This window comes from Glycine max, chromosome 14 (genome assembly GCF_000004515.6).
Source record: "Glycine max cultivar Williams 82 chromosome 14, Glycine_max_v4.0, whole genome shotgun sequence".
NCBI lineage: Eukaryota > Viridiplantae > Streptophyta > Magnoliopsida > Fabales > Fabaceae > Glycine > Glycine max.
In genome coordinates, this window is record NC_038250.2 from 47,736,879 (window position 1) to 47,752,538 (window position 15,660).

General features: G+C 29.8%; 2 protein-coding genes across 2 annotated transcripts; both read right to left on the reverse strand.

Annotated features, from left to right (window-relative positions):
- Positions 1-234: 234 nt before the first annotated feature.
- Positions 235-3,538, reverse strand: ZIP43 (bZIP transcription factor 43). Its single transcript, XM_003544883.5, has 4 exons — positions 2,790-3,538; positions 2,000-2,132; positions 1,378-1,462; positions 235-1,233 (listed from the first exon to the last, which is right to left on the reverse strand). Exons 1-4 carry the CDS (start codon positions 3,290-3,292, stop codon positions 866-868), a joined length of 1,089 nt encoding a protein of 362 aa, XP_003544931.1. The 5' UTR covers positions 3,293-3,538; the 3' UTR covers positions 235-865.
- A 3,575-nt stretch (positions 3,539-7,113) lies between these two features.
- LOC102669952 (uncharacterized) lies at positions 7,114-9,815 on the reverse strand. Its single transcript, XM_006596849.3, has 3 exons — positions 9,315-9,815; positions 8,875-8,978; positions 7,114-7,372 (listed from the first exon to the last, which is right to left on the reverse strand). Exons 1-3 carry the CDS (start codon positions 9,813-9,815, stop codon positions 7,114-7,116), a joined length of 864 nt encoding a protein of 287 aa, XP_006596912.1.
- Positions 9,816-15,660: the final 5,845 nt, after the last annotated feature.

A 15,660-nucleotide genomic window follows, 5' to 3' on the forward strand; every position in this document is an offset into this window, starting at 1 on the left:
CAATGAATTACGACATTTTGTTCAATTCTACTAAAGTCCACATGCGTGTGAAAAGTATGTGGTCATTGATCAACCTTCTACAATTCCCTTCTAACGAAACCAAAAAAGTAAAAGGTAACCTCTACATCTGGCGTGATTCACACGACGTGTAAATCTGCTTTCTCATATACAGCAATATAGGTGTCAAATGACTCAAGCCTAATAAACTAAACAGGTCATAACGTGTCCGAATACTAAATACTAATACATAAAGGATAATTACTGATACAATACTTAACTTTTAGGGTGGCTAAACATACTTGGTAGTTGGTACAATCAAAAGTGTTGTACTACAAAGATAGTAATGTGTTACAAAGAAATCAGAACAGAGAAACTAAGAAATGTCAGTTATTCAAAAAGGTCTGATCTCGGAAGAAGCTTAATACAACACGTACGGAGTACCCAAAACTCTTGCATTGTACAACGACTATGAATAAACCTGAAACTAAGTAATTATAGAAAGAAAGAAAAAGAGTCCGTCTTGGACTCTGAATGTAGTGAAACACAACAATAAATCACACAGTTTACATGCTATCACGTAAACGATGATACAAATACAAAGATACAATGGGAATGACCTTTCATTCCCAATATTCCAGCTCCCAGAAACACCAAATGCCATGCTGAAACATGATTACGTGAACTTTGCAACAAAACCCCATGGGTGCTTCCCCTTTTTGGTGAGCACCCCCTTAGAATAAATAGTTAAAATTAATCCTCAAATTTGAATCATGAAATAAGGTACCTTCATTAGTTGACTAAATGTCAACCCTATGAACAATGAATGGCATGGATAAGTCAGCAGGTCAAGCATTTTCTGTCAAATTCAAAATGTAGTGCTACTCTCACTTGCGGAGAGTGAGGGGCCTTCAGACTTCACGAGAGTTGATCCTTTGCTACTAATGTCAAGCCCCTGGAAACGACCAAGCTGGTCATTTTGCAATATTTCTGAATATGGATGAGAACTTGTTTGATGCAGTAGATGGCTTGGCATTGTGGATGGGGTGAGACCAAATGGTGGCATCTGCATGTTTTGGTGACCAGAAGGACCTGATTGTGGCGGGATTGGAACGAAATTTGATCCGGAAAATGGCATCAGGTGCATTCCCAGATTAAAGGAATCAGTGTGGCTCATCATCTCACCAGTAGCAACCTTAAGCCTCTCAACTTCCTTCTTCAATGCTTCATTAAGAGCTACAACATATCAAAAACTAATTTCAGTATAATTAGCTAACACCTTAATCACAATTAACATGATTTAAAGTTTCATTAAAAAATAATAAAGAAATCAATAAATTTCGTATTTCTATTGTATAGTAAGAAAGTGATGATGGTTACCGTCACGAAGTTGTGCTTGTTGCTCCATGGCTTGCAAACGGAGCTTTAGCTCTGTATTTTCAGTACTCAGTCCTGTTGTGTCCCTCTATAGAGAATCAAGAAATATTTGAGTCATATTCCTATTCAGTCACAATAAGTTTGTGTATGGATAGAAACTAAAGGAAACCATAGTGAAGCCTCAAAACCAAAACACAATTATATTTACCACAGATCACCGATGTGATTATGCAAAATTCTAGAAACTTTTAGATTTCTGTATAAAAGGAGGAATTCCGGAAGAGAAATACAAACAGAATGATCCAAAATACAATATTTTTGAATTAAAATAAAAAAAGATATCTATGGTTCAAGGAAATATTTGAAGGTAAATAAGACAGGGATAATAAAACTATAATCATATGCAGCAAATAGTAGAAAACTGGATTGGTATACTAGAGTTTAGAACCAAGTTGAAGCAAAATTTACAATACTTTTGGGGTAAATCTAAACATGTAATGATACAGTTGAATTCATTGCATCAGGCACTAGGCAGCAACAGGAAATCCAACAAACAAAACAGGGCCTACTCTGTAAAATGGAACTTCTAAACGTACTTCAGATTTAGACATATGTCAAGACAAACCTGGTATAAGGTCAATTGGGCAGAAAGAGTTGTGGCTTCCGTCTGAAGAGTCTGAACCTTGCGCTCAAGTTCTTGTATGTAGCGCGCTTTTCTCTCCTTCGATCGAGCAGCAGATTGCCGATTTGCAAGTATTCTATTCGTAACACCACCACCACCATGAGAATAACAATAAACAAAATCAAATCCACAGCAAATACTGAATGAAACAAGAGACCAGTATCTTTCGCATAAACCCTTCCCTCCCAATATTTTAATGATTTGCACTCAACAAGAAGGTTCTTAACAGTCCCTAACAAGGTTTTAGAAATGCATCCAAAACCTCGATTCTGGCCACTATGTCAAATTTGTTTTTACCACATCGCGACCACAATTTTGGCCACAAATCAAGGTTTTTTAACTCACTGCAACCATCCTGCAGCTGCAATTACGGCCATATTTGCCTTCAATTTCTTGCAATGTCAAGGATCGAGATGAAACTGCAACCGCAATTAAAAACCTTGACCCCTAATTATTCATGAATCAAAACTAATCAATTCACACAAAAAGCATCATTAAAATACCACAACAGAGAGAGGTCGAGCATTTTCAGCCATGAACAAGCATACACAACAAGCCTCAACTTAATTTCATAGACCAACTAAATTTCGAAATCGAAAAGCAACTAAAATAAAATTCAAACACATAAAACCCCTATGGTTTATAAATTCACACGTCACATCACATCAAAGCCAAATCACTAGAAACCAAAAATCAAAGTAAAAGACGCTTTTTTGCGATCGAAATTGAGAACCTCTTAGCACGCTTGGGATCAATTGTCCATAGCTCAGCTAACTTATCAGGAGGCATAGCTTTCTTCGCATCCATAATTTCCCCGAAATCGACGGAGCTACTGTGCCGGTGTCGCGGCCTCGCCGGACTCTTCTCGGTTTCGCCGGTCGGATCCGCTCCGTTTCCGGAGGCGCCCGACCCGTTTGCGCCGCCGAGCTTGTCCACGTCAATGTACGTCGAGAACAGGTCGTCCTCCGATCCGATCTCCTCCATGCTGGCCGTCGACGACCCGCCGGCGAACGGATCCGACGGCGAGAGGTCCATCATGTCGTCCGGCAGCCGGAAACTCACTTCCGAATGGGCTCGCCGGTGGTGAGGCCCGCCGGAGCGCGCGAACAGCGAGGACGAGGAGGCGCCGGCGCCGGCGGTGGTGGCCGGCGGTGGACGCGGTAGCTGGGATGCGGCATTGGCATTGTGAGGATTGGGATTTGGATTGGAATTAGGGTTTGAAGATGGATCTTGCATCTGCTCCCAATTGCTGTTCGTTTTGTCAGACAACACAACTGAGAATGTCTTCTTCTTTCTCTACTTCTTACTACTCCGATAATACAAATATATATAATGAGAATATAAGAAATATATAATGTTATATATGATATGTTAATCCATTTTTAATAAATATTGTAATTAAAACCTCAAAAACTTTGGGAAGACATGAAGTGTCTCACAATCTCCTGTCTTTAGGTTAGTGATAAATCCAATCCTTGGTCACCTTCACATTCCTCTTCAAGGATTGTATTATATAAGAATGAAAGTCAAATTTCTACCTGCAAATTTAACAATTGAACCTAAATTTTTTCACAAATTTCGCATTTATGATCAGTTAACTTACATCCATTGAATTAATGAATTTGATTAGAATGTATTACTATATATATTTTTTTGCATCTAAGGTGTCATATTGGGTAAATTTGATTTTTTTTTTATATATCACAAGTTTTTATATAATAAATATTTTATTTAAGTGAAATAAAATTAGTATAGATGATAAAATTCTTCACCTAAATATTTAAATTTAAAGGTAAAATTTTGATTCATAATATATTTGATTCAAAGAAGGGTGTGTTTGATTTCTATTTTTTTTTATTTTTAAAAAATTATTTTTATTTTTAAAATATTAAAATTTTAAAAACATGTTTGATTTGATTTCTTATTTTCTGTTTTTAAGAAATAAAAATACTCAAACTTTATGATATATTGATTTTTTATTTTATTCAAAATGAAATTTTGTTTTCAATTGAAAATGAACTTAAGAAACAAGCAAATCAAACACCCCTAAAATAAACTTTTGGTAAAAAAAAATGTGTGTATTATATGCAATTAAATGACACAAAGTTTTTTATGGTTTAACTCTAACATTAGTCCAATCTTAATGGGTATTTCTTTTTTTTTACTAAAGCATTTTTATTAAATGATAAGTTTGAGATTAAATTTTTTTATACTTGAAAATTAAAGATAGTATTAGAGAAATATTTTAAACAATTGCATCTGTCAAGCATAATTGTTTTAGTAGATTAAATGACCTTTTTTAAAACTAAAAAAAAATGTTAAAATAAAATTTTCATCCTCCTAAACTAGTAAAGTTCAGATTTTGTCTCAACAAATTTTTAGTTTATTTTTTCATCGCAAATTATAGAAAAAACGGTTACAAATTATAAATATTTCATTGAGATTTTAATCAAATCCAATTGACACAAATTATAAAGATGTCACAAATTAAAATTAGATAATGTAATATTGAATATTTAAACTTAGTTTTAAAACAAAATTTGATATATTTTAATTTTAGGAGAACAAAAAATATATTAAAAATTTTATAAAAATAAAATTCAAACATTTGATGAGAATAAAAAAATACATTAACCTTTAAATACTACACACGATTTCATAAAATAAATATATCTTAAATGATATATCAACCATGATTTACTCCTTTTTTTCATATTTTTTTACTATATAATTATAAATTTCCTTGTGATTCCCGCCTTATGAAAATGAAAGCGATGTAAACTAAATTATATATATATATATATATATATATATATATATATATATATATATATATATATATATATATATTAAAGTATGTCTTGTTGAGGCCCAAATGCTATTTAATTCGATGTGCCCAAAAAGTCATATTTAATTCGTATCATATGGTATTTTATATATATAGATTTATCATTTATGCACATCATTTCCAAACATCACGTAGCACCACATGCACAATCATGTGACACGGTTGAAAAGGTCCAGTGATATGTCACTATACACTGTTCGAATTGATGTTTTGACCATAGAAAATGTTTTTTTAGCTATATTTAAGTGTGTAGGTGAAGAAACTAAAGTAAGTATGAATTGCGTGTTTTGATTATTTTTCATTTCATTTTAAAATATCAATAGTTTTAAATTTTAATATACTTTTTTAATATATAATTTTAAAGGTTATTAAATATTTGAAAAATTAGAAATATAATTGTATTTTAATAAATTAATTTTGAAAAATGTTAAAGACACACTGTTTATCATATTTTTTAATTCACTCTCTTTTATTAATCAAAATATATTGAAAATAAGAAAAATAGGTGATGTTATATTATATTTATTTTTTCTGATTTTATAATTTTTAACACGTTTTAATCAATTAGAAAGAATGTGTTTGAACAAATATGTCTAATGATGTGTTATTAGCCCTTCTTATTGATTTTTCACTTTACTAATACCCGTTTTCATTTGACTTAATAAAAAATTAGCATTTTGTGATTTTAAAATGAATTTTTTTATTTATGAAATACTAACATTTATAATAGAGTATTAGATATAACACCATAGAGGGATCACAACCTGACTTGTAACTTGTTATTGTTAACGCATTGATTTAAAACATTGAAAGAGTTGATTGATATATACTGGGTGATATGAGGACGTGAAGGATGAAGTTGTGTTCATTACAAAAATTTGATTAATGATGTGTATTTACAAAATGGATATATATATATATATATATATATATATATATATATATATATATATATATATATATATATATATATATATATATATATATATATATATATCACAATAAAAATAATAAAGTAACTAAACTATTTTCTAATTTTTGGTTTTAAAATTCGAACGTCAATAACGATTTAATTTAAAATGTAAAAGTAAAATCCAGTTTGCAAAACAAGTGAATGTTGTATTTTTTTAAAGTGAAAATAAGTTTTAAAGGTTTAATTATATTTTTTTAATATTCGCTTTCTTTTTTAGTTTATGTGTGATTCTAGTTTTCTTTAGTATAGTTTGCATTTAATTTTTATATTTTTAATGCTGTAATAAACTCCGAGACTTTATATTTCAGGCTCTTGTTTGTTTTAATGTTAGATATAATTAATTTTGAATTGTTAAATATAATTTAGATGTGTGCTAAAATTAATCTCAATTATTAATTTTACGTTAAAACATATTGTATATAGTATGGAAGAAAGAATTAATTATGAATGTGTTAAATCAACACAAATAGAAATGTGATAAAGAAAATTGGCTTTTTTGTTGTTCTTTATTTAGGTGTTGTATATTTAATTTGTATTAATATTTAATTTTATAATTCAATTTAAAATTATGTAATTTTCATAAAATAACATGAAAATAACTGAAAAAAAACAACAGACAAGTCATGTCCGTCATAAAGACATTTACGTACGTACCAACGTTGTTTATAAATCTGACATAACTAATAAATAGTTGGTTTTCTCAATAAACGTGTTAACTGGTGATAGAAACTTGCAATGTTCTCAAGTATATAACAAGAGATAATTTGATAGAATAATTAAAGTCCTTACATAATGGATTTGGCATTATATTGATACACAAACGGTGATGTTCATTGTAACTCTATCTAAATATAGATGGATTATCCCCACTTATCTAAAATATTGATACACTCGGTTTAATGGCACTTATCGATTGGTGGGAGGTTGCAGCTAATTAATGGCTAGCAGGTAGCTAGAATTTCAATATTGTACATTATTCATTCTTTCAAATTTGTATCTACGCAATGCCATCAAGATATTTCCTTGTCATTTTTGAAAAACTATACGGTATAAGCAAAAGAAGACAGGCAGAAAAGAACATATATATATTAAGCTCTCAATTAAACTAAATCAACAAATTAAATTAAAAACATAAAATAAAGTCAAACAAAACAAATTGTGAGAAGATATCCTCACGAGGCACTGATCAAGCTATAGGATATATATATCGTTTACAATTAAATCATCATCACTCTTTTATAATGGGAGGTTGTAATGAGGTGAGAAGGGAGAAAAGGATGAGGACATGACAAAAGAGTGTTCATTGCTACCAATAGCATTATGAGTCCTTCTAGGGCTAATAGGACTTCGTGATCTTGTTGAGTTTGCCATCCCACTGTGACCATGCCTTACGCTTCTCCTTGGTCCTTTCTCAGCACACTTGAGCTCAGCCTGTTTTAATGTATTTGGATACCTCCAACTACAGCACCCTACCTTCCCTGCTCTTTCTATGTACCTGTACAACAAATCAAAATAGGTGAAGAAAATGTTCTAAAATTAGTTTGAAGCTAACTGTCATATTTTCCAGCATGCACCGGTGATGCGATTTTATTTTGGTTTAGCAATAAATAAAAAATTTGAAGTAGGATAACTAATTAATAATATATATAATATGCAATTAAAGGTTTATCATTGAAAGGATGTTGAATGATCGTTAGACCTTTGGTCCAATCACATTCAATAAATATTAAACTCAATGATTTAACATTGAATAATGAAACATGTGCTAGGGTTTCACTAAGGATTCAAGATTGGAGTCTCTCGGCCGGGCTCTCTAGACGCGAACAAAAGGAAATGATGGATAAATAGTTTAGTATTGACTAATAAAACTCATAATGAACTATTAATTTATAATAATCCTTACCATGTAAGAGAGATAAGAAGTGACGAGAGAGGAATATGAATATGAGATTAACGAAAAAATAATTGTAAACAGTTATGGAATAATTTGTTGTATATGTACGTATCATTACTCTTTTAATTGGCATTATATTGTTCAGGATATATTTGCTTGTCCTTTGGTTAGTGAGGACTATGCATGTAATTTTGATTGAGACCAACTTTGATGCAGATGTATAATTTATTTATTGTCTGTTACAGACAAATTAACGGGACGGCAAACTAAAGCCTAAATAATGCCGTCTCAAAACGTAGAGATTAATTATATAAATAAAATAGTTAACAAGTAATTGGCTTGTAGCTAATCAAACCTTGGAACAAGGGACAACGAATCAAACAACTCGCTCTAGAGCTTATAAATATTTATAACTTATTAATTTAATATACAACGCAAACAAATGAGATAGAAATTAATTTAATAGCTCCTCAGACTGAGGATTCAACAACATCATATTTTAGTAAGGAAAAAAATGACTTCATGGATTTATATATATGTTTGGATGGGGTAGCATATACACTACGTACGTGGAGGGAAGCTTATGTGCTTTCATTGTGGCTGTTATCTGATTTAGCTGTTGCATTTGTATCGAATTAGGGAAAATATTTGCATCTTTACAAATCAACATTAAGTCAGGCACATAATCAAATTTTTGTTAACTCTTTCTTATAAACTGAAAAATATGACTATAGGCTATCTGAAAAGTAAGTGAGACCAGGATCACTTGAAAGTCTCTTGATCAGCATGCAATTATTTCTTCCCATGTAGACAAAAGTTAGTATATTATTCTTTTGCCTATTAAAAAATAAAAAATCATTCAATTTCATTTAATCAGTACATAAATTTCAGTAAATATCTTTTATACATAATTCCTTTCACTATTATTTTTATGCCAAAATTATATAGTTGATAAAAGTTACAATCTAAAATTTAAAAGCGAGTATTGGATCAAAAGAAACTTAATTAATTAAATTGGAATAATTTGACACTTCTCATCGATCTGCTACTTAGTTCAAAGACTACAAACTTTTTTCAAGTAAAACACAGAATAAAATCGTTACCTTTGGCTGAATCTCAATCCAAGGCACTCAATACACTTTCTTCCTTCTATCATCTCCCCCATTCCTCTTTCTACACATTGCCTGCAGTAAACCCTGCCGCACACCTGCATGCACCAGAATCATTATGAGCTAAAGGATTGAATGGTTTAACTGTATATCCAGCTAATTAACTATATATATCCTTGCACCTATTATACATTTTATTATCTGTAACTCATATAGGTGAATAGATATGTTACTTAAGAGTTAATTTATTGTTTAGAAACTCAGAAATTCTCAAATATGAGAGTTTATCGTGCAACAAGTACAAGGATTAAAACTGTATGAATTACAACACTTGGTAACATTTCCAATTCACTGTTCTCTATGAAAACCAAAATCTTCATTTATTTTCCTTGTATAACAGTGAAGTTACTTTGTTAATATATCTAAGTACGTACCAGGCATCTAGTCCGGAAGATATAAACATAGGTATTGCAAATTGTGCAAATCTTAGAGTGAGGAATCCCGGGTCGGCGCCGTCGGCTACCTCTTCCTGAAGCAACACTCACACCATCAAAGCTCATTCCATGCCCCAAATGATCATTTCCAGCCATGAGTCGAGGGCTTTGTCTTTGTGCACCACCACTAGCATGGCTAATAAAATGACCAGAATGACCCAATGGTGATGGTTCACCATGGCCAAAGTCTTGTAGATAGTGTTCATGGTGTTGGTGATTAGAAGCTTGCAAGCCTTTGGTGAAATCAAGACTAGGTAGTTTGGCTATGGAGCGTGAAGGTGTTGTTGTTGTTGTTGTTGGTTTTCTCTTATCTGATGTTTTCACTTCAGCCAGGTGTTGAAAGGTGAGGTTAACGGATTCATCAGGGATTCCTTGGTACAAATCCTCAAGACCTATTAAGATTGGCTTTTCTTGCAAAGCTTTATTCATGTGATCATCCATTAGAGTTCTAGGGTAAGGATAAGATGAGATAAGGCTATATATAGCTTTGAACCCTGTATGACAGGAATATTTACACAAATGGTGAAACAAAGGGACAAGTTCACAGGATCTTGTTAATTCGTTCTTATTGGAAATAAAGACGACCATATATTGCCAAGGTTACGTGTTTTGAGGCCGGTCGAAAAGGAAGCTGTCTAGGAAGAGTACATTAGATTCAAAGTTCCCTGTTGGTCGTTGTAGCAATTTTCTAAGAGATATATCCAATTGGTAGTTTGAACCATTCAAAAGTAGGGCTAGGCACCATAAAATATTTCAAATTTGGAGATGGAGTTGATGTGGAGGATTTTCACCCCAAATTAACCATTTGTTTTCTTTCTTCTTACCCTATAGTTGAATATAGTCATAAATAAAGATTAGAATAATGATTATAATTTTTCCTATAATTATATATTCATATTTACTAAATGAAAAGAATACTATATATTTTTTGAGGTTTTTAAAATATTAAATATATTTCTCTGTTATTTAATATCTTTTTTATATATAATTTTAAGAGGGTGTTGTAAAGAATATATCAATTAACAATTTTTTTTTCTCAACAAGAGAACGTGATTTGTTAGATTACAATGATGGAGGTAAATCAGGCACCATCCTTAAATTTTATAGATCTTATATTGAGTTCTAGGGGCCAGAGATTGTTGGTGACACAAGTGTACTAGTTGTAAAAATAAAAATAAAGTATAAGTAAAATATTGTTCCTAACAATAATTATGGTTTAATAATAGACATTTTCAATTTCTTTTTGGTAAGCAAAATCCAATTAATTAGAGTTCTGGGATACCTTAATTAACCCGTACACAGTCCAATCAAGCATATAAGAACCAAAGGTTACATCATGATTAAAAACTCCCCACTGGGTTATACAATACACCATTCTAAAAATAAAGTGTTAATTAGCCCCCCGCCCAACACATACACACATTTGCTTAAAACCAAAGATTGTTTAGGTAGACTGTTTATCCTGAAATATGAAGAGTTTGCCGACATAGATATACAAAATTACACACTGTATTGAAAATTAATTGTTTCGGTTAATCAGAACTTTATTGTGATGGATAGACCAGAGAATCACTAAACAATACAAAAGGCTTAGTCCGATTGAAGTGATCATAGGAACAGTACTGTTCATAGAATGAATAATTGTTTTTATGTGCTCTTAAGGGTGTTTGATTTAACTGTTTTTTTTTATTTTCATTAAAAAAAGAAAATGGTGATAAAAATACGTTTGGTTAGATTTTTATTTTTATTTTTAGTGAAAATATTTTCTAAAATGAACCAAAATTTGAAAACAATAAAATTTCATTTTCAGTGGTTTTAGTTAAAATCAGGAATTTCATTTTGAGTAAAATGAAATTGCACTAGCTAAGAATGTAATTTTAAGCAAATCTATTTTTTTTAAAACACATTTGCAGTATTTTTATTTCTTCAAAACAAAAAACAAGAAGTCAAACCAAACATATTTTCATAATTCTAATCTTTTAAAAATAAAAACAATTTTCAAAAAATAAAAACAAAAAATGAAAATCCAAATCAAACACATCCTAATTTTTCCTCCAACTGAACGATTACCACCTTTTAAATCATGCATGAAGATCATTGAAGAGGAGTTTGAATCATTCAAAAAGTCTTTTTTATTCACATGATCAAAATAATAGAGAACTTTAATTTTTATTTATAAATAAAGAAGTTTAAAAATATTTTCTAAAAAATAATGTGAATTAAAGGGAAAAAATATAATATTTTTATTTCAAACAAAAAATCTCCAATAATTTAATATTTAATTTAAACGAAAATCCTTTTTTCCCAAAACAATCATAGGATCTTACTTTTTATTCCTTAGCTTGTATGACAAATTTTAAATTAATTATTTTTCAACTAATTAAATAAGTCAATTATTTTAGGAGGAATTCTAATAAGTTCATTAACTTTTGGGTATAGAATAGGATACCACCCCCAAACATCATCTATTAATTATCTTGCTGTAAGAAAAAAAGTCATCTATTATCTTAAGATTTTATTGTATAATTTGATCATATCCAAACTAACACCACCTAATGAAACCAAAGTCGTACTTAACATATCATAATGTCCATGGATTTCTACATTCTAAAACCAGCTTGCCGATAGTATTGGAGTTGTCTCCTGTATATAATACTGTTTGCTCTTTCACGATTCAAAATCAAAATGGTTTCACAGTCAGAAATAGTCTCATTCATTCAATTTAATATCATAGCTTATGACTAGCGAACATGACAATCTTAAAAGATGAATGAGGATAGGGATATACAATCACCCTAATTTGTCAAAGATGATGATCTTCTACAAGAAGGAAGAGTTAATTTTTTTTTAAATAAAGAAGTTTATAAATTTTTTTCTACAAAATAATGTTAATTAAGGAGAAAAATATATAATATTTTTTTTATCTCAAACAAAAAATCTTCAATATTTTAATATCTACTTTGAATGAAAATTTACCATCTTTTATTTCTAAAAATTATCATTGGGTCTTTTTATTCCTGATTTTGTATGGCAAACTTTAAACTATTTAATGTCAATATGTTATCACTAGGATTTTATTATTTAATTTTTATTCTTATATTGCTTTCATAGCAAAATTTTTTTAAAAAATTAACTAATTAATGTGAATGAATAAATAATTTTATATCACTCTAAAAACAAAAAATCGACATATCTTTATTTTGATGAAGAAAGTAGGAGAAAAGGAATGAGATATTAAATTTTTATTTATAAATAAAATAAATTCTTTTCTGAAAGAGAATTAGGACTAATAGGAAAGTTATCTAATATCTTTTTTTTTTTTAAAAAAAATATCAAATAATAGAATATTTACTTTAGTTTAAAATTTCACAATTCCTTTTCATCCAAAATTTTCAGTGGAATATTTACTTTTTATTCTGATGATTTTTATACATAGCATCTTTTAAAACTATTTTTTAACCATTAATGTTAATAAATAAATAATTTCCTAACAAGCTACAAACAAAAGGTTGAGGTGTCTTTTCATGATGAAATTAAGAGAAAAATAAAGTGATGTTAAATTTTTATTTATAAATAAAATAAATTATTTTCTACAAAAAAGAAAAAAAGGGAAAAGTTATATAATATTTTTTTGGAAAAAATCTCAAACAATAGAATATTTTTTGTAAGCTAAATTATACCTTCCTTTCTTATCCAAACTTATTACTAGAATCTTATTATTTAACTTTTGTTCCTATTCTTTTATGGCAAACTTTTGAATTATTAATTTTCACTAATTAATGTGAACAAATAAATTATTTTTTAACAATCTAAAAACAAGTATTCGAGGTATTTGTTCATGAAAAAAAGTAATAGGAAAAATAAAAGATAAGTTTTTTAAAAAATAAAAAATAGTTTTTTCAAAAAGAAAATATGAAATAATTAAGGTAAAGCTATGTATTTTTGGAAAAAAAAATCAAATAAGAAAATATTTACCTTAAATGAGAATGCCCACTAATTTTTATATTCTAAAATCACTTTTTCCACAACAGTTGTTTACTACTAAGGTTTGCTTTTGAGGGCTCTCAATCAAGGGAGCAATGTTGAGATACTTGGATCTCTTTTTTAACAATATCGCTCTCTTCTCCCAACTTTTACCAATAAATAACATAATAATCCAATATTTTATCCGGCATATGTTTAGATAATTATATTATATATTATGTTTTATTTATTATTTTATTATTTTATTAATTCTATTTAATTACTAGACTTATTTATTTATTTATGCATGTGCATTGTTTATTATGTTTATATACTATTATATGTTATATATTTTATCTCTATTATATAATACTTCTCATACATAACTATGTTTTTTTATTTGTATTATACTAATTCTATTTAATTATACAATTTTTACTTATATGGAGAATGGGCCAATTATAACTATAGGCCCAATACCCACTAACCTAAAAAACCCTAATATATTCTCTTTTTTTTCCATCCATCAGCCGTCACCTTCCTCCTCCTTTAAAAAGATGGTGCCCCATCAAATGGATTTGCAATTTAGAGGAAGAAGCAAATCACAAATGGATTCATGAATCAGAGGAAAAAAAATAAACTGCAGTGGAAATGGTAGATTAAAATCACAATTTCCATATAGGAGAAGGTAACCCTCAATCAAAGAGAAGAGAAATGATTCAGTGAGAAGGAGCACAAGTTCAAAAACAATGAAAAGATTGAAAGAGGTTCAACCCCAAACGTACAAAATATGAACCAAATGAGTCTACCCATTAACGAGTTTCACTCCAATTTAACTTGTGTCTCTCATGTAGACTCAAACTTGGATGAGTAAGCAAGTTCATTTGTGAGTTTGATAACCTTGGTTGCCTCAGTTATAGTGTTGATCTGGATCTGCCTCTCCTTCACTCATTCTCCCTCGCTCTCGTTAAGGTTTAATTTCCTTACATCAAATCTTGATTGAACAACAACAATTCTCCATTGAGGTAACATTGTTTTGAAAAGTCCATCATGTAATCTTAATTCCCCTATTTCATTCAATGTCTTGTCTTTTTCATTTGGTTAATCTATGAGAGATTGTTTAATTTTTGTTGTGTTTTGGCTTCAATGGATTCATTGATGTTTATTAGATTTGAAATTTTTTAGAGTATGTTTGTTTTTGCGTTGATCTGGTGTCTGTTGCAACACAAGATGGAACAATAATTGCAGACAATGTTTGGTATCTCAATGGCGGTGTGGATCTAGATCTGTCTCTCCTTTGCTCCCTCACCCCAGAACTCACTGAGGTTTGCTTTTGTCACATCTTGATTCTGCAACTTCATTGCATAATTCTCCATGGAGGTAACATCATTTTCGTAACTCAATTATGTAATATAAATCTTCTCCTATAATTTTATTCCATGTCTTTGTCTTTTTTGTATTGGTAAGATGTTGCTACTAGATGATTGTTTATTTTTGTTGTGTTTCCACTTCAGCAAATCCTTTTTGTGTTGATTCGATTGGGTTTTTTTAGTGTTGTTTTTCTTTCATTAATCTAGTGCCCATTGCAATCGTACATGATGGAACCACAATTTAGGGTGCCAATTGGTGTCTCAATGGCGACATGGATCTATACTACCTGTGTAAAATCGATGTAAAAATTTATTACATAGGCTCTAACAAAATTGATTTTAAAAAAATTGGCATTTTACATCAGTTGATTCTAAAATGGATGTAGAAAACACCAAATAAGAAACATAATAATGGGGTTTTGTAGTAGTGTATATAAATACTTTGAGAATATTTAATGAGAGGGTGTTTTAATGTGAGGATAAAATAAACATTGATTGGTCATCAATAATTTTTGTCTTTACCATGATATCTGTTAATATTTTTAATGGACTTAATTGAAATGTAATTTTAAACAATGATTTGTTGTATTGCATTGTCTCACTTAAAGCAATTAAATCCTCTTGTCTAATTAGTAAGTTTTATGTTTGACTTAATTTAGAACTTTCTGAAATGTTGAGAAAAATAATATTTGTTAAAATATTATAGTCAAAATTTATGCTTCATGTTACATTGAACTGGTTGATAGTTGTATATGACATTACAAATAAAAAAAGACATCACGTTTTAAATGCTAAGAATCACTCAAAATTAATTTCATCATGGAAGCTTTTAGGTTTAAAAAGAGGTAGATGCGTGTTGTACTTTGAGTAATGGACAAAAGATTTTAGTTTAAAAGTGAGGTTCATTTTAGGATTTTGTAGTGAAGGAATCATTATGTTGCTTACACTATAAT